Source organism: Cucurbita moschata, unplaced genomic scaffold (genome assembly GCF_002738365.1).
Source record: "Cucurbita moschata cultivar Rifu unplaced genomic scaffold, Cmos_1.0 Cmo_Scf00003, whole genome shotgun sequence".
Classification (NCBI taxonomy): Eukaryota; Viridiplantae; Streptophyta; class Magnoliopsida; order Cucurbitales; family Cucurbitaceae; genus Cucurbita; species Cucurbita moschata.
In genome coordinates this window covers 5,903,605-5,921,982 of record NW_019268519.1, presented here as the reverse complement: position 1 = coordinate 5,921,982, position 18,378 = coordinate 5,903,605, and the positions used below count along the sequence as shown (strand labels likewise).

The 18,378-nt window shown below is 38.9% G+C and overlaps 4 protein-coding genes across 4 annotated transcripts; 2 read left to right on the top strand and 2 right to left on the bottom strand.

The window, feature by feature from the left end:
• Positions 1–674: 674 nt before the first annotated feature.
• LOC111435488 (pectate lyase-like) lies at positions 675–3,004 on the top strand. The gene is made up of 2 exons (XM_023072876.1): positions 675–1,091; positions 1,624–3,004. The coding sequence occupies exons 1-2, from the start codon at positions 892–894 to the stop codon at positions 2,741–2,743; spliced, it is 1,320 nt and encodes a 439-aa protein (XP_022928644.1). The 5' UTR covers positions 675–891; the 3' UTR covers positions 2,744–3,004.
• Positions 3,005–3,990: 986 nt separating this feature from the next.
• Positions 3,991–11,037, bottom strand: LOC111435463 (FACT complex subunit SSRP1). Its single transcript, XM_023072839.1, has 16 exons — positions 10,888–11,037; positions 10,069–10,254; positions 9,664–9,769; positions 9,183–9,319; positions 8,936–9,019; positions 8,769–8,863; positions 8,495–8,603; positions 8,310–8,396; positions 8,139–8,231; positions 7,066–7,263; positions 6,827–6,972; positions 6,603–6,750; positions 5,001–5,099; positions 4,743–4,922; positions 4,520–4,598; positions 3,991–4,399 (listed from the first exon to the last, which is right to left on the bottom strand). Exons 1-16 carry the CDS (start codon positions 10,939–10,941, stop codon positions 4,272–4,274), a joined length of 1,929 nt encoding a protein of 642 aa, XP_022928607.1. The 5' UTR covers positions 10,942–11,037; the 3' UTR covers positions 3,991–4,271.
• Positions 11,038–13,115: 2,078 nt separating this feature from the next.
• LOC111435503 (AP2-like ethylene-responsive transcription factor At1g16060) lies at positions 13,116–15,462 on the top strand. Its single transcript, XM_023072888.1, has 7 exons — positions 13,116–13,488; positions 13,564–13,646; positions 13,794–13,802; positions 14,226–14,388; positions 14,462–14,512; positions 14,595–14,671; positions 14,756–15,462. Exons 1-7 carry the CDS (start codon positions 13,280–13,282, stop codon positions 15,337–15,339), a joined length of 1,176 nt encoding a protein of 391 aa, XP_022928656.1. The 5' UTR covers positions 13,116–13,279; the 3' UTR covers positions 15,340–15,462.
• Positions 15,463–15,523: 61 nt separating this feature from the next.
• LOC111435452 lies at positions 15,524–17,986 on the bottom strand. Its single transcript, XM_023072829.1, has one exon. It carries the CDS (start codon positions 17,705–17,707, stop codon positions 15,683–15,685), a length of 2,025 nt encoding a protein of 674 aa, XP_022928597.1. The 5' UTR covers positions 17,708–17,986; the 3' UTR covers positions 15,524–15,682.
• Positions 17,987–18,378: the final 392 nt, after the last annotated feature.

Below are 18,378 nucleotides of genomic sequence, written 5' to 3'. Positions count from 1 at the left end.
TTCAACCCAACCCAACTTAAGGACATTTGAGTTTTATGAGATCTTAGTTATTGGTGCAACATATATTAAAGATAAACATGATTTATTTAGAAAATTTTAAAAAAAAATGAACAATCGGACGAATCAACTTGACCCAACCCAACTCGAAGTTGTCAACCCATTTGGGTCAGTCATGTCACCAACCTAATCAATTCGAAAATTTTCAACCCAACCCAACTCGAGGTTGTCAACCCAGTTGGGTCAGTCATGTTACAAACCCAACGAATTCGAAAATTTTCAACCCAACCCAACTCGAGGTTGTCAACCCAGTTGGGTCAGTCATGTCACAAACCTAACCAATTCGAAAATTTTCAACCCAACCCAACTCGAGGTTGTCAACCCAGTTGGGTCAGTCATGTCACAAACCCAACGAATTCGAAAATTTTCAACCCAACCCAACTGGAAGTTGTCAACCCATTTGGTCAGTCATGTCACAAACCAAACCCAACCCAACCCAACCCAACTCAAAGTTTTAACAAGATTAAATTACATTGTTGGTTAAAAATAGGAGTCAAACTAAGAATGAAGAAGTTCCCTCATATGAGGCATAAGAATAGATGGTTGTTATTCAAAAAAAGGAAAAAGAATGACTGAAATGTGGCGTATAAAAAGGCCATTGATGAGGGGATTAGGCAGGGCAAGCAATGTTTGGAGCTTAGAGAAATAAAGAAAGAAAAAACTGAGGCTTTGTACACATTTTGGTCTGGCAAGGTCTTGTGTTTGGTTTGGGTGCGTAAACCTATCTGGGTTGCTTTGTTAGGAGACCTTGACCAGCCCAAACAAGGCTTGCTTTCCCGGAGAGCCTCCAAAAAACACAAAAAAAAAACACAACAACAACAACAATAAACAACAATGATGGCTGGCTGCTGGTTTAAGGTTTTGATGGTTCTGCTGCTTTCAATGGCTGTTCTTATGCCAACTATCCGAGCTGGCATTGCTGAATATGATGACTTTTTGCTCAAGAAGGCTGTTGCAGCCGAACAAGTGGCTCAGGAGGCCTACAACCCCGACCCCATGAATGTCACTAACCATCTCAACCTTCAAGTTCATTTGTATGTTCATCCATCTTACTCTTCTCCTTACTTTATTTAATTTATCTAAATAGAATTGCTCGTTATTTATCGCTATAATTATTTATTCTAAATGAATGAAAACGTGATTGAATTGGTCCCGGTCACTCTTCGGGACAGAATGGAAGAGGAGAGGAAAGGATCCAATGACTTCGAAAAAATTGAACGAGGAGCCTAGGATTGAATTAGTCCCAGTTACTCTTCGAGAACGAGGAAAAGGATCCAATGACTTCGAAAAAATTGAATGAGGAGCCGTATGATTGAATTGGTCCAAGTCACTCTTTGGGACAGAATGGAAAAAGGATCCAATGAACGAGGAGCCGTATGATTGAATTGGTCCCGGTCACTCTTAGATCGGAATGGAGAAAAGGATCTAATGATACAGAAACCAAATTACGCTTAAAGAATTTTTTCAAGCTTGCCTTCATTCTCTATTTCTGATACTGTGTCTTATTAATCTAGTAAGAACGAGTTTATCAAAATGATATATTTTTTATATTCCTTTTCCATATAGAGCTTTTGAGGGAAGCAATAGCACAAGGAGGGGCTTAGCCAAATACAAGGGACCATGTTTGGCGACAAACCCGATCGACCGATGTTGGAGATGCAACAAAAAATGGGCCAAAAACCGCAAGAAGCTAGCCTCTTGTGTCCTTGGTTTTGGCCGAAAAACCACCGGTGGCAAAAGAGGCCGTTACTACAAAGTAACCGACCCATCAGACACCGAATTCGTAGACCCTAAACCCGGAACCCTAAGACACGCATGCATTCAAAAACGACCATTATGGATCACATTTGGCCGTAGCATGATTATCAAGCTATCAAAAGAGCTATTAATATCAAGTCACAAGACCATCGATGCACGAGGTGCCAATGTCCATATAGCCTATGGTGCTGGTCTAAGCATTCAATTCTCCCGCAATGTAATCATCCACGGCCTACACATCCACCACATCGTGGCAGCCAATGGTGGCATGATCCGTGACGCATACAACCATGTGGGCCTACGAACCGTCAGCGATGGCGATGGCATATCAATCTTTGGGTCATCCAACATTTGGCTGGACCATCTCTCCATGTCAAACTGCCAAGATGGGCTCATAGACGCAATCCAAGGCTCCACAGCTATCACAGTCTCAAACTCCCATTTCACGCATCATAACGACGTGATGCTGTTTGGTGCAAGTGATTCATATCAAGGGGACTCCATCATGCAAGTGACCGTGGCATTTAACCATTTTGGTAAAGGGTTGGTGCAGCGAATGCCAAGGTGCCGATGGGGGTTCTTCCATGTGGTTAATAATGACTATACTCATTGGTTGATGTATGCAATTGGTGGGAGCCAACATCCAACGATTATAAGCCAAGGGAATAGGTTCATAGCGCCGCCAAACCCGGCTGCTAGGCAGATAACCAACAGGAACTATGCGCCGGAGAGTGTATGGAAGACGTGGACGTGGAGGTCGGAAGGGGACTTGTTGATGAATGGGGCTTATTTTGTTCAGTCGGGGAGTCCGAGTAAGCGAAGGCCGTACAGCAGGTTGGACATGATCAAGGCTAAGCCTGGGACTTATGTTAGAAGGCTTACGCGCTTTGCGGGGTCGCTGAATTGCTATGAGGGGCGCCCATGCTAAGCCATGGAGATGAATCAAACATTTTGTCATTTAAATTCAATTCATTTTATTCTGATTGGGTTATCATTTGATTTGGAAATTGAATGGGTGACAGATGGGATGTTTGAGAATAAAGCAAGGGCGGAGAGAGGCTTTGGAAAGGCCTGGAGATGATGTTTGTTTTTTAATTATTTTTGTTACCATTTGTATGTGTGAATTCAATTCACTTTCCTTTCTTTTTATGTACACAATTCTATTTCCTTTATAATACTACTTTTTTTTTTTCATTTATAGTGAACTGGTTTTCGGGTATTCTAAAAAAAGGTTTTTATACATCCCAATCTCCCGTACAATGACTCGACACCCACACCCCGACCCGAGAAACGGCATTGGTAGTCATATTGGTCAATCCTTTCTACGTAGCCAGATTGAAGCACTAAAAGCTATAAAAAAAATTTGATAAATGAGATCAATTAATTATCTAGAAATATAGCAACTTCAAACTATGTATCTTTTGGCCTAAGGCCTTTATTGTTAATAGCAACTCCATTTAGTTAGTTCCACACGTGTGCATGAGTCATAAATATTTTTTGGTCATTTCAACGTCATTACAATTCATTCAATAACATTATTAGTCGATGAAACAGTAGGACTCTATGCTTCGTCCAAAAAAGGGAATAGGATTATTAGTTACTGATGCATTTACCATTCAGTGATTTATATGAATCCTTACTATTTCTTTCATGGGGTTTCTCCATTATTCATATATTTACGTATTTTAAAAAGAGGATACTACCCTGATTTCGGCTCTATCAATTGGGTTATAAAATGAGAAGGGAGGTTTGTGATGATTTTAAAATCTTTTATACTAAGTAATCTAGTATCCTTATGCATGATAGAGCCTCTTATCTCTTCCTTCTCCGAGCTCAAGTTATGGAAGAGGGAACCGAGAAGAAAGTATCAGCAACAACATGTTTTATTACGAGACAGCTCATGATGTTCATATCAATCTATGAGTTGGGTTAAATTTAGAGAATTTTTTGGACCAACTCAAAAGATTTGGTTACCCAACCCGAAAAAATTTCTTGTTTTAACTTAGCATTTAAATTGTGCAAAGACAAACCATGAGTGTCCTAAATAGCAATGGTATGCTTTTGCGCCAAAAGTACCATCAACCAAAGACCATAAAAGAAGGGAATCCCCAAAGAAATTTAAATTCTCCACCTCTTCTTGAATGAGAAACCCAAATGGATCAGTTTTACTCAATGTAAAGAAAGAATTCTAAATATTTACCAGGTTGTGTTAGCTTATAGCCAGCCAAGTCAGGTTGTTCAATCTCTCCTGTTGCTTCAAAAATAAATCCACACAACAGAAGCCTTAACCAACCGAGTTATGTTATGCTAATACAACGTGGTACAATAACCTACTACATGGAATTAAATGATTCAGCTATATAGTCGTTGCACAAAAATGCAATACAGATCTTCCCGGATGTACCAAAAAGAACTCAAGGAAAATGCCTATAAAGAACTAGATATTGATCTATCATCTATTCACTGTCAGATTCGTTCCCTGAATCTATATTCGTTGGCTGTGGATTCTTATAGCCACTGATTTCCTCCTTGTATCGTATTTTGTCATCCCGAGCCTTCGATTCGTACGGTTCTTTCTCTTCAGCTGCAAGTGAATTGATCAAGGTTAAGCTAAAAAAAATATGTGCATTTCTTAGCTTAAGATGACATGCTGGGATCAATGATGCAAGAGATCTCAATTAAAAAATTGAAAAGACACACATACCCGACATCTTATTCCACTTATCTCCAAGTACTCGCCCTAATTCCGTGAAAGAAATTCCAGGATTACTTTTCTTTATGTTCTGCAATGAGGAGATACAGGTAATAAGCAAACTAGTTCATGTTATTAATAAACATAGAAAGGAAAAATAAAAAGAAGGTTCCTACCTAGGTTTCGTCTTTGCAATAAAGAAGGGGGAGAACGAGAATAAAAGTGAGAAAATTACCTCTCTTTCCATCTTAGAGAAGAACATGAAACCAGATATTGCTCTCTTCGGTGCATTTGGATCCTTTTTCTTTTTAGGCTTTTTCTTCTTTGAACCATCATCAGTCCCTTCCCTAGGTTTCTTCTTGGCAGGTGGCTTGGAAGCTGAATGATCTTTTTTAGCCTCCTTTTTTCCAGGCTTCTGAAAATGGAAGCTCAGTGAGCTACAATATAGAATGCAAATACATATTCAACTCAAGGAAAGAGAAAATTCGCTCACCTCTTTTTCACCTCCACTTACACTAGCGTCAGAATCCTCCCCACCTGAATCATCTGTTGGAGAACCCCCATCATCCTTTTCAACCACAAAATCTGAATCCTACATGAACGCTTCCATATTATACAGAGTTGGACACGAATACCAAAAGGTGTATATAAAGAACTACACACACACACAAGTTTACTCAAACACAATGATATATATACGTGACACAAATTCAGAACTTCATGCATACAAAAAGATTGCAAAGGATTGCATACGTGCAGGAAGCAAATATGAACAGAGAAAGATTCACCATTAGCTTCAGCATCAGTCTCACCCAATTGTTACCTTGAACGCATGCAATGATGCAACTACCCTCTCAACTCATGGTAATGCAAAAGTAGCAATAAAGACAATAAAATAATTTGCAAATTAGATGCATAGGAGGCAACGCTTGGTAAATCTATCACACGTGACATTTACATTTTAATGGATATTCACATGTAGTACCTATCCATGGCTCACACTACGTCTGTATAAAGTATGTCCAATCCTCAGAAACCTCATATCATTTCAATATTCTGTACTAAACACAAAATATTGGGCAATCATGCAAAAAAAAAAAAAAAAAAAATTATGTAAAAAGTTCCAAAATTTCAAAATTTCAACTGAATGAAAGATCATTTAACCAGTATGTACTACCATTGGGTTCAAGAGGCATACGTATAATAAATTAACCACCAAAAACGACCAGGGGAATCCAAAAGCATCAATGTGTCATGAATAAATAGAAAGTATCTGATATGAACTGTGCTTTTTTGGATGAAACGAACGAAATTCATAGAGAAAGAATGGAAGACTACACAAGGGCAATAAAAAAACTACGGGCCAAAAAGAGGGAAAATGAGGAAAAATAGAAGAATACAAGAAAGAATAGAGAAAGGGGCTCCAATTCAAAAGAAAGATAAACAAGGGATAATCACTGAAGTCCATAATGATGGAAGGCCAATGGGAGACATATGAACTGTATTTACTGAACACTCATCCAATGGAAGATTGGATGGCCCCTATGAATGGGCCAAAATCTCTCCTTACAACCTCAGAACACCCGAGACAAATAGATTACACCCTTGAACTGCCAAAGTCCTTCCTATTTATCATTTCCCATACCTTCAAATAACAATTCTAAAATCTTCAGTCCACGATGGTACATATCTATGAAGTCATCAATAGTTGTAATCCAACAAACGTGCTAGGACAAGTAGAAAATTGTGATCTGATTGAGCCTGATAATAAAAGGATAGAAAAGAATTGCCTAAGCTTGTATAAAGCCAGAGTTAGTTCTAAGTTCTGGAATTTTGAATAGGTATGAGCTCTCCCTCTACCATTCTCACACATCCCCTTCTAGTAATCTTATCCCCATCCAACTTTATTAGAACACTCTGCTATCACCCAAACTAACTTCGTCTCAACAGCCTAAATAATCACAACCACCTAACATTAACTGGCAGTGAAGTAAGCATCCTAATGCTTCCTACATAAAAGAGACAGTAGGCCTGAAGTATTAACAACTGTTGAAAGAGAGATCCAAATTGCGGTACTAAATAGGTCAAAGCTTACCTCTTCATCACTCTCATCTCCACCAGCTTCATTTCTAATACGCTCAAGATGTGGATCAACAGCATCATCATCATCCGCTTGGAGGACAGCCGCCACACCATCTCTAGCCTGGGCATCTCCCAGATTCATGATTTTCAAACCCTTTCCGCTGCAGGGATGAACAAATAAGTTAAAATGGAATAAAAGCCACCTCGATACATACAAGGAAAGAAAATTAGACTCACCTGATAAAGTCAAAAAGATTATGGTATTCATTCCTCTGGATATTTCTAAAGAGATGTTCTTGTTCAGTTTTCAGTCTGATGAGAAGATCAAAGTAATGCATATTGGACCCACCAGCAGCATGCCTCTCAAATTCAACATAGTCAATCTATTACAAAAATATTTTAAGAAAAAGGTAAGCGACTCACTGGATTGAACTATCACATGATGTGAGAAAATGCAAGATCCCAAGAGCTTATACCTCATCGTGAAGAAGAAGGGTGGGAGGTTTAGGAAGAAAGAAAAAACTTTTTTCAAGTGGATACAAGACACCATCTTCAGCCTTCAAAGATGACTTGACAGCATAACCATCTTGACAACTGCGGAATTTTCCAGGTCTGGTAATTTTTGCACCAGATAGACCACGCAATATGGTGGTAAACACCTCGTGAATCAGCCCCTATTTTCAACAAAATTATTCACTGAGAGACACTGAATTCACAAGGCAAGTCTAAACACCTTGGTAGCTACTGCTGTAGAGATAACAACAAATCATGTGATCCATGTCCTTATAAAACACATGCCAAAGTATGGCTGAACAGGTCCATCAATGGAACACTATGCTTTGATTACTTGATTGTAGCTGTGAAGCACAGACACTACAGCAGTTTGGGTAACATCTCCATGTCCAACAATATCAAACACTCCAACACTAGTTGGACACATGTTAGATACTTGTAAGTCATAGACATGTATCAAGTACTAGTTCAACAAACTGAATAAGACTCCAATACTTGTTGAGCATATTCTAAACACTTGTTCATAATCAACTCATGTGAGACACTTGTAAGCATAAGACAAAAAAATATTACCAATGGACTAAAGTATCCCATCCATTTTTAAAAATGGAGACACATATTTCATTGATATAATGAAATATATAAGGCAAGGGATTAAACCCCATATCAGTGGGATTCTAAAAAATCATTTCAATTCGCCAAAGGAGCTTGTATTTATTTAGTTACCTTTTACAAATAGAAAAATAAAAATAGTAATATAGGACAAAAATAATAAATTTTTTAGTGCAACATAAAACTGGTTTTATTAAAAAATAAAAACTAAAGATGCCTTATTGAGTTTAAATTTCCCTTCGGTATAGTATCAAAATAATATATATGTTTAAAAAATGTATCTAGCAATTGGTTTTGCTGTGCCCACGGAACACCCTAGGTTCTGCAAAATAATGTGCCACTGTTCATATTGTGTCTTCATTTCTGTTCCTTCAATCTAGAGTACGGAAGTTTTACTTTCTGAAAGGAAGGAGCGGTTGTTTACCTTATAAGAAGGTTCCAACTTGTCCTTGAACTTTGTGTGGAGAAGTTCATCGCCTATTTGCAAGGTGCTTTGAACCACATAGTCAGTCTCAAACTGCAAGGATGCATAAGAATAAAAGGTTATCCCAAGAATTACATGCAGGAAAATCTTAACAAATGAAGTGACAAATACCTGCAAAACAATATGAGGATATAAAGTTTGGCCTTTACGGATTGGCGGATCTAGAGTCACGACAACAAAAGTATGGGGCTGGTTGGACTGCATAAAACATCACAAGCACACAAGACTCCATATCTTATTGACTGCCTGATCTAGATAGTGTAAAATATAGGTCAATAGAGGTGAAGAAGAAAAACCTTTGGAAGTAAAAAAAGCCGAACAACACTACTGTATTGAATTTTGAAGTCATTGGCTTGTCCTTGGAGCCGCAGGAAAGAAAGGTGAAGTTCAACACTGTACCGACCCCTATACAACAAAAAATAATCTCCTTAGAATACCTTAAGAAAAAGGAAAAATCTAAGAAGCCAGTATTAAAAATACCAGATACATGTGCATGCTATGATAGTTCTATGCATGTGCAGCACATAACAAGCAAAATACAGAATACATTTCCTCTTGATAAATATCTACCTTGGAGTGAGGATAGCAATACCCTCAAATGTGACCACAGCTTCCTCAATGCCCGCACTAACATCCGCCATGGACATGATTTTGTCACGAAATACCTAAACCAAGCAATACTTCATAAACAGCCACAAAAAATATGTGTACTAGTCTGAAACAGATAATGATCCTACCTGAGCAGGAGGATGATTTTCATCACCAACGAATTGAGTATTGGTATTTGGTATGTGAAAACTTATCTCCATTAGAGAATCTTTCTGTGATCATAAATTCATAATGATAAAAGTATTAGATCACAATGAAGCAAATGTAAAAGAAAAGCTTTGCAGTTTGAGATATTAGATATCATATTGCTCAACAATTTGGTTAGGAACAAACAACAAAAACTACTTACAAGAAAGAGACAACATAACCATTTACCTCATTAGCTCCTGTAGTATCGTCCACATGGAACTCTAACATAACATCATTCTTCCCTTGAAGTTGTGTTTGAGCAACATCAGCTAAAGACACTTCAAATGCTTGCTTTGAACCAACCAAGAATGTAAGCATGTTCCCTACATCATAAGTTACAAACGTAATTAAAAGAAGGCACACTTGACCTCATAAAACTAGTTCACAAAGTGATGGCTATCATATTTCATTTGCATAGCAGCTCATGCTAGAAATACAAAAATTCAATGAAATGCAAGCTAGAGCTAATTGCCAATATAGTGTAATTTAAAACCAAGATTGGCGGTTTCATAATATCCTTTTAATATCTTCTTAGATATCTACAGTTGCGATCTTATACATGCAAATAAAGTAGTTCTTTGGATATAAAATTGCTAACCATAAGAAATGATGAGTTAGAAAGTACAAGCACACCATGTGATAGATTGAATGCAGCAAAAATGCTTACCGTTCAAATCAACTTCACCCCAATTACGGCCGCTGACAGAAAGTTGTTTTTCCTCTGGTGCTATTCCACAATTACTTTGGAAAAATTTGGTTAAACTAGTAATGTCCTGCATTAACAAAAAAATTATAAATTAAAAAGGAAGAAAAAAACTACAATCAGAACATATTGAATGCTCCATAAAAAACACAAATGTTCTTGAAATATTAGTTTGTAATCATCTCATTTCATGCTACTGCTGTGAACAGATGACATGCCCCAATCTAAAAGCTATTAACTAACCAAAGGCAATGGTTTATTGAATTATAACCCCATACAGTTAATGAGATATTAACACCTTGAGGTGCATAGCCAGATTCCAAAATCAATAAATATAAAAACAACTTCGGTCTATAGAAATTCAGAAACCTGGTCGCGGAATCCAATGAACTTGTAATATAATCCATCTTTGACCCGAATTCCCAACTGGTTTGTCCTTGGGACCTTCATCCATGTTACACCAATAATGTCTTCTTTATCCAGCTCAACAGCCTTGCCACCTCCTTGCTTCTTCCACTGAATACCTCTTTGATCTGTTTTAAGCTGACCAGGGTTCTGCGTTAAAACATACACACGGAGGATAACTGTTAGAATCCATGTTCATCATTCCATACTTTCACAGAACTGAAGCCCACAAAGCAAAATCAGAAATTGTAACTACTAAAGATCATTTCCTTCCTTTGTTGCTGAGTATCCTCCAATATAAAGAAGTTCACCAAATGCAACTAGTGAGATGCGAAGGATAAAAAATTACAAAGTCCGAAATAGAACTCTTTACCACGTGTTCCCAACAGATGACACTCGGAAAAAGATCAACAACCGCATCAAATTTTATAAACTTGGGAAAGTTAAAGAAAACCTGCGATAGCTTATCAGCATTCCCTTCCCATAAAAATTCACCAAGAAAATAACTAATTATTCTGGCTATTTGCACGCAGCGCCACGAGGAGGTACACAAAGATACAAACAGTGGAGAAATATAAGAAATCCGCCTATTACTTTTCAGTTTGCAATACAAAACTACCATGTAAGTACATAAAGAATCTAGGGATAGTTCAAAACTTAGGGTTTGAAAAGCACAAGAACATCCCAATGCCCATAATCTATACTAAATACAATGATCCAACTCCACCAAGAAACCTAGTTAAGTTACCGTTCAAAAGAGAGAAAGAGAGAGAGAAAGCTTACAGTGCCTCCACGACCGCCAAGAGAGATATTGTTGTAGAGCTGACCGTCAGCCATGGCTGGAAACCTGAGACCAACCAGAAGCAAGCTAATCGCAGAAAGAGAAATGCGAGGAGAAGGGTTTTTAATCGTTTGGGAGGAATTGCGAGTCCCACTCTCATGGCGCCAAACGGTGGTGATATGGTGTTTACGAACTCATCGTAATCTTTTTTACATTGATTTTGATTGGGTGTTTTTCGGCTCTAACGTATGTTCGCCCGCACTAGAGTATCGCCTTAATTACACTCAACAAGTAAATTTTCATCCTCAATTTTGCTTGCAAATAATAATAATAAATAAATAAAACAATCCTCAAATTTGCTTGCAAATAATAATAATAAATAAATAAATAAAACAATCCTCAATTTTGCTTGCAAATAATAATAAAATAAATAAATAAATAAAACAACCCATATTCATTTATTAATAAAGGTTAGGTTTTTATGTTCTCTCCAAAATGGCGTGAGATCTCTCCATCCATCTCTTTTGGAGGTTATCGTCCTCATTAGCACATTGATCGGTGTCTGGCTCTGATATCATTTATAACCGTCCAAGCCCATCGCTAGCAACTATTGTTTGCTTTGGCTCGTTACGTATCGTCGTTAGTCCCACCATTTTAAAATGCGTATATTAGGGAGAGGTTTCCACACCTTTGTAAAGAATGTTTTGTTCTCCTCTCCAACCGATATGAGATCTCATAATCTACCTTCTTTGAGAGCCCAACGTCCTCGCTGGCACGCCGCTCAGTATCTAACTTTGGACTATTTATAACAGTCCAAACCCATCATTAGCAGGCATTGTTTGCTTTAGCTCATTATGTATTGTCATCAGTCTCACGGTGCTAACACGCGTCTGTGAAGAAAAAGTTTCCACACCTTTATAAAAATAGAACGTAAACATAGTTTGAAGGTGATTTGTCATAGGTAAGATCGTCATGCATAATGAAGAGTCAAACTAGAATGATTCACATCGATGCCGACGAGATCACAGATTTGCGAAGTTCACAAGGAAGTTTTAGCTGCTCATGCCAACTTCTCATGTAACTGTACTCATGTCTGCAACTGAAAACAACCCATCACTTTCCTCCATTGTTGCTTCCTCCCACTAAAACACAAACTTCTCCAGCTTTCCTTCTCAAATCAAGACAAATATGTCTTTTTTTAATTTGATCAATTAGTTGTAATTAACCTCGGTTAGTCGCTTACACTCAAATTACCATTTAGTTGGACTCGATTCATGCGTAAATAGCAGAAGATAAACTTGTTGTCGAGGATCTTACGAAATTTAACAAGACATTCTTTTTGCTTGGGGGTAAACTTGGAAGTAATGTTGACACCCATGTATTCTTAAGTCGCTCACACTCAAATTAGTAATCGAGTTTAAGAACAGCTTAGACTAGAGAATTTGTAGACGTGTAACAAATATTACCACGTTACAAACACTCTTCAAGTTTCTCAAGGCTCCTAATTGTGTAACGGCTTGATAGTTATTGATATCATGTTAATGATCATAACCGTTTTAGCTCGAGCTGACCTTTAACTTGTCGGGTTGTTCTTTATAGCTATTTTCGTTGGATCGATTGTATTGGTTTCTAGATTGGCCTTTGGCCTCGTTCGATCCCTCAAGGGTTTTACCACTTTAACCTTTAGCCAAACCCTTGAAGCTTCATGTCAAACACATGTAAGTCGGGCTGGAAGTGGTGTTTCCACCAAGGGCAGCTCAAGAGGCGCCAACACCGGCAGAAGTTCCTTATCACGAACCCATCCTCGACCTAGTCAAGTTGGAGACGGAGAAATCCACTCTCGATCAATTTCATTCTAATCTTTTACAAAATCCCTCAGCAAAGATCGACACTCGATGGCTTGAGGAGCACGTCTCAAAGAGGTCATTGGGTCTTGAGCTTACACTTGTTTTGGACATAGCCACTTGAAATTAGCATTAAAATCCAAACAGAACAACCCAAAGCTATCAATCCAAAGATTTTGGAAGCACTTTTATGACCTTTAGCTAAACAACCAGAAGTCCTTTCACCGGCTGATACAAAAAGAAACAGAGAAATTCTATGTTTTATAATGAAATAACGTTGGCAGAGACAATGTGGACAATGGTGTTCTTTGTCTTGTCTCAACTCTGCTTCGGAACTATCGACTCTCCTCTTTTGGACTTCCTTCCCCCACAAGAATTAACATCATCATCCAACAATTCATTCTTGGCTGTTCTTCCAAGTTTTGATCTTATAAAACAGAAACTGACAAAGACAGGCTTTGAAAACAGTACAAGAACATGAATTGTATATATACATTATATTCAAATGGATTGAAACTTGCAGAGGTGGAGGGGAAGAACCCAGAAACAAATGGAGGCGCCAGCTTTGATTCTGAAGAACGAGGAGAATCTAAGAATATGTTGGACGGAAGGCCAAGTTCCGGCCACCAGGCGTGTCAAGAGACGGCGGAGAGATCCCTCCACTGCCTCTGCCATCGATCAAACTAATAATAAGCAGCAATCCGATCAAGCTCCGACCACCACTACGAAGCGGAGCTCAAGATTTCGCGGCGTCAGCAGGTAAGAAACTGATATGATGGGTGAGATTTTGGTGTTCCTTATGGAAATTTATGGGTTTGTGTTTGGGATGAGAAGACATAGATGGACGGGTCGGTTTGAAGCTCATTTATGGGATAAGCTTTCTTGGAACTTGACACAAAAGAAGAAGGGTAAACAAGGTATAAGAACTTAACTTTTTCATAGATCTCTGTTTCTGAATCTTCCATTTTCTTCTTTTACTAATACTTTCTTATGGGGTTCTTTCTTTTTTTCCTCTTATCTTCATGACCCTTTTGATGAACTGAAATTTTGGGCGATCGAACCAGTTTATCTCGGTGAGTATATCTATATAACGGCTCAAGCCCGCTATTAGGGAGTTGCTAAGAAGAAGTTTTCACATCTTTATAAGTAATGTTTTGTTCTCCTCCCCAACCGAACTTGGTCCTCACTAGCACTCGTTCCCTTCTCCAATCGATATGGGATCTCACAATCCACCCCTTTCGAGGCCTAGCATTCTTGCTGGCACTCGTTCCTTTTTCCAATCGATGTGGGACCCCCAATTCACTCTCTTCAAGAACCAGTGTCCTTGCTGACACACAGCCTGTGTCCACTTTTGATTGTGATATCTCATATTGGTTAGAGAAGGAAACTAAGCATTCTTTATAAAGGTGTAAAAACCTCTCCGTAGCATAACCATTTTAAAAACTTTGAGGGGAAGCCCAAAGATGACATGCTTATGTGTTTTGATTATACGATAGGAGCTTATGATGAAGAAGAATCAGCTGCAAGAGCGTATGATTTAGCAGCACTCAAGTACTGGGGTGTAACAACAATCACTAATTTTCAGATATCAGATTATGAGAAGGAGATTGAGATGATGCAGACAATGACAAAGGAGGAGTATTTGGCCTCTTTAAGAAGGTCTGGATTCATCAAACATCTTAACTGTGTTCATCAAATTGGCTTTGTTCTAACTTAAATTGTATTGTTTCAGGAAAAGCAGTGGATTCTCAAGAGGTGTGTCAAAATATAGAGGAGTGGCAAGGTGAAGTTCTTGTTGATTTTTGTGCTGTGATGAACTTCTTGAATGTTTTTAAGACACCAAAAGGAAATCTGGGTGTTTGCAGGCACCATCACAATGGAAGATGGGAAGCAAGAATTGGGAGAGTTTATGGGAACAAGTACCTCTACCTTGGAACTTATGGTCTCACTAATTCTAAACACTTAGTTGTTAGTTAACAATTAAATTTGACTTATACTCACAGGTTTGTTTGATCTTCCACCACAGGCACTCAAGAGGAAGCTGCTCGAGCTTACGATATGGCCGCCATTGAATACCGAGGGATCAATGCAGTTACCAACTTCGACTGGAGCAATTACATGGCCTGGCTGAAACCTCCGCTGCCACCCGTCGCGACCCCGAACGAATCCCATATGACATCAGACCCTCTCAAGGAGCTCTGCAACTCCAGCTCCATCATCCCAGCAGAAGAAACTTCCCTTTTCCAAAACCATCACTACCACGACAATTCCTTCCATTCTCTTCAAAAGCAAGAGCTTCTTCATAAAAGCTGCAGCATTCCTCTCAACAGTTATGTTAAATCTTCTCCATCAGCTCTCAACCTCCTTCTTCGATCTTCATTTTTCAAGAAACTCGTCGAGACCAACTCCAACCTTTCGGTGGATGAGGCTGATAATGGAGAAGAGGCGAAGACTCGAGCTGTGCTTGACAATGTGTTTGATGAATTTGGAGATGTCTTCTGTGATAGACTTACAGATGAAACGTTTGTTTGCAGCTCCGACAAAGAGCTGCAAGAAAGTGATCTTCATTCGTTCTTAAATGGCTCATTTCATCGCTTCAAAGCACCCTGAAAAAGAGCTTGATTTTGTGTGTACTTTGTTCATACCATCATATTTAACATGTTAATATGAAAGTAAGAACTCGATTCTGTCTACTGTGGACACAAATGAATCAATTACTTCTTGCTTTATTCAGCTCTGTTCTAAAGCAAACAACTACAGCATGAATCTCAAATGTTGCAGAAACATAGAAAAGTAACAATCCAGAACTCAAGTATATTGCCAAATATAAAAAAAAGTACCCGGTTTCATACGATCGAATGCAACATCCTAACGCTTCCATCTATCTCTGCAATGAAATTACATATATGAGATGCCGTTGGATAATACATACCCTGCAACCCATTAATGAGCATCAAAATTGCTTTCTTTTGCTCTTGAAAAGTCTATCTCTCTTTGTGTAAACATACAAGAAAGCAAAGAAAACTCCTACAGATACAGACACAGAACCCCATGGAAATGGAGGGTCTTTAAAGCAAACCAACGATGCCTCAAGTTCTTGAGATGCATTGTAGACGATGGAGTGAAGCGTGTACAGGTCATGATCTGAAGATCTTATGTAGTGCAAAGCCATCTCAAAGTCGAAATGCGACATTGCAGACACCACTTTGTCCAGCTTGTATTTGAAAAGGTTCCAGCGTTGTATGAACTCCGTTCGTTGCTTCGATTTTAGCAGATTTCTATCACCCCCATGTGCAGCTACAGAGTTAAGAACATCAATTGCACTAGTGATACTATTATTCAATGATGTCAAGATAACGTTTCTCTTCGCTGCATCCTTCTGAACAAAAGATAAGGAGGAAACCTCTGAGAATGGACCGAAAGGAGTTTGCCCGATGCTCCACGAGTAATCGACTATGGTATCGTTGTGCCTCGAGCTCCAAGCTAAATGGGTAGGTGAAACTCCCCACATACTCTGTAAAATCGAACCAACTAGTGGCCTCTCAAGATTCCTTGTATGTGTAAATACATGGCGGCCATTACAGCTATAATCACTCACAGTCTGTGTATTCCTTGTCCTTACAGCAATAACCATGTCATTAAATGCTACAGATTGATGGTAACGATCAAGCAACAAGATTGAGTTCAAGTTCAAATCAAATACATAAACGGGAATAACTCTGGCCATATCCACATCCTCGGGGAATCCAGCCCTTCTGAACTCCTCAGCAGAATCAGACAGAATCTGATGCAATCGCTTAGAATCCAAATACTCATTCACAATCAAAGTATAGTTATCAAACAAAAACCGGGAAGTAAACGAATTGGTGGACCGAGATATTGCAAACGCACAAATGGGGCACTTAGCATAGCTTACCCTATGAGACTTAAATCTCAAAGACTGCTCACCCAACAACAACCCAGCATCATTCAAGGTTCTCTCAATAGACTTCCAATCCAACTCATCTCCATCATTACTCTCAGACCCATAAATGTGTACAAATTGAACAACCAATGAACTCTCAAAAGGAATAGGAATTCTCATAGAAGGAACTAAATGAACCTGGTAAGCACTCCAAACCAACGAAGCCAAATCCGCCAGCAGCGCCTTCTGGGACTTCGGCCGGCCGTGCAAAGTCGTCAAAGGATGGAACTCTCCTCTAGGAAGAACCCCATCTCCAGACAGAGATGGTCCATAATCAACAGGCCCTGCACCCAAATCAACCCATAAATACCTTTCGGCACCACTCCAAATGCTTCCCAAACACTTGGTAAAAGCAGGGGAAGAATCCCCTTCACCATATTTGTAAGCATACGGCTTGTCTTGGGAGCCCAAATTAAGCAAATATATATAAACCCCTTGGCCGGATTTCTCCTTCTCGAAATCCTGCTTTATGAGACGATCCACAGAATCATAGGATACAGCAAGAAGCGAAGATCGGAGGCTAGAAGTAGTGCTGGCAATTACAGATTTCAAGATCTCAGAGAGATGGGTAGCAAGAGAGGAGGCATGAGATACGTCGAGATGAAGGGAATGCTTAAGGGCAAGACGGTGTTGATACGAATCAAAAGGAGTAATTACATGGAAATGGTCAGAAGGGAGAGAGGCAGAGAGGAAAGAGGAGAGATGGGTCGATGAATCGGAAGGGAAATCGCCGACAAGACGAACATGGAGAGAGAAAGAGAGGGAGAGGGAGAGGAGAGAGGAGATAAAAGAAGGAATGAGAGGAGGAGGAGAAGAAGAAACAGAGAGGGATTTCTTGAGAGACGATGAGAGGGAGAGAAATGTGTCGTTGGAGGCATGTGGGTCGAAGCGAGATTGCTGAGCGAGAAATGAATCGAGGCCGAGGATCGGAGCGGAGGAGGCGGTGGCGATGATGAACAGGAAGACGATCGCAGCGGCAGCGGCGGTGGCGGCGGTGGCAGCAGTGGTGGGCATTTTTAGGGTTTTGGATTGGATTGGATTGGAAACGAGGAAGAGAGGGAAATGGATGTGATTATGAGAGGATTAGGATTTTGTCATGGATTTTGAGGAGAACCCATTGAAATAGAGAGACATTTGAAGGGAATTGAAGGGAGAATCGAAGAAGAAGAAGGCGGAGAAGATGATCGTATGGAGGAAGAGCGGATTCAGTGATGTCTCTTGGCGAGTCAACCAGGACACATCCCAATTTGCACTAAATTTTGATTATCGCTTCATCTTTTATGTTGCCTTCTCTTCTTCTTTCCCTCAAAAATTAAATTACATCAAATTTATAATAAATTCATTATTAAATTTCAATATTATAATACTAAAATTTTATTTAATTATTTACGAGACCCTCGCATACATTCTCTATTCTATTAATCACGCCATTAAGTTAATCTACGAGCTACTAAACTTTGTAAAGTGTTGCAATCACTTTTTTGAACTTTTAATTTGATCGATCAGCCTCATATGCTTAGTTTAGTGTTAGTAATCGGCTATAAAAAAAAAAGTATAAAAATTGATTAGTATTAACCGAGAACAATTAGCTTAGTATTTGACCAAACTATAAAAAAAAAAAGTATAACCGAACAACTAGCTTGAGAATGTACCACGTGAGATGATACTTTTTTTTTTTTTTTTTT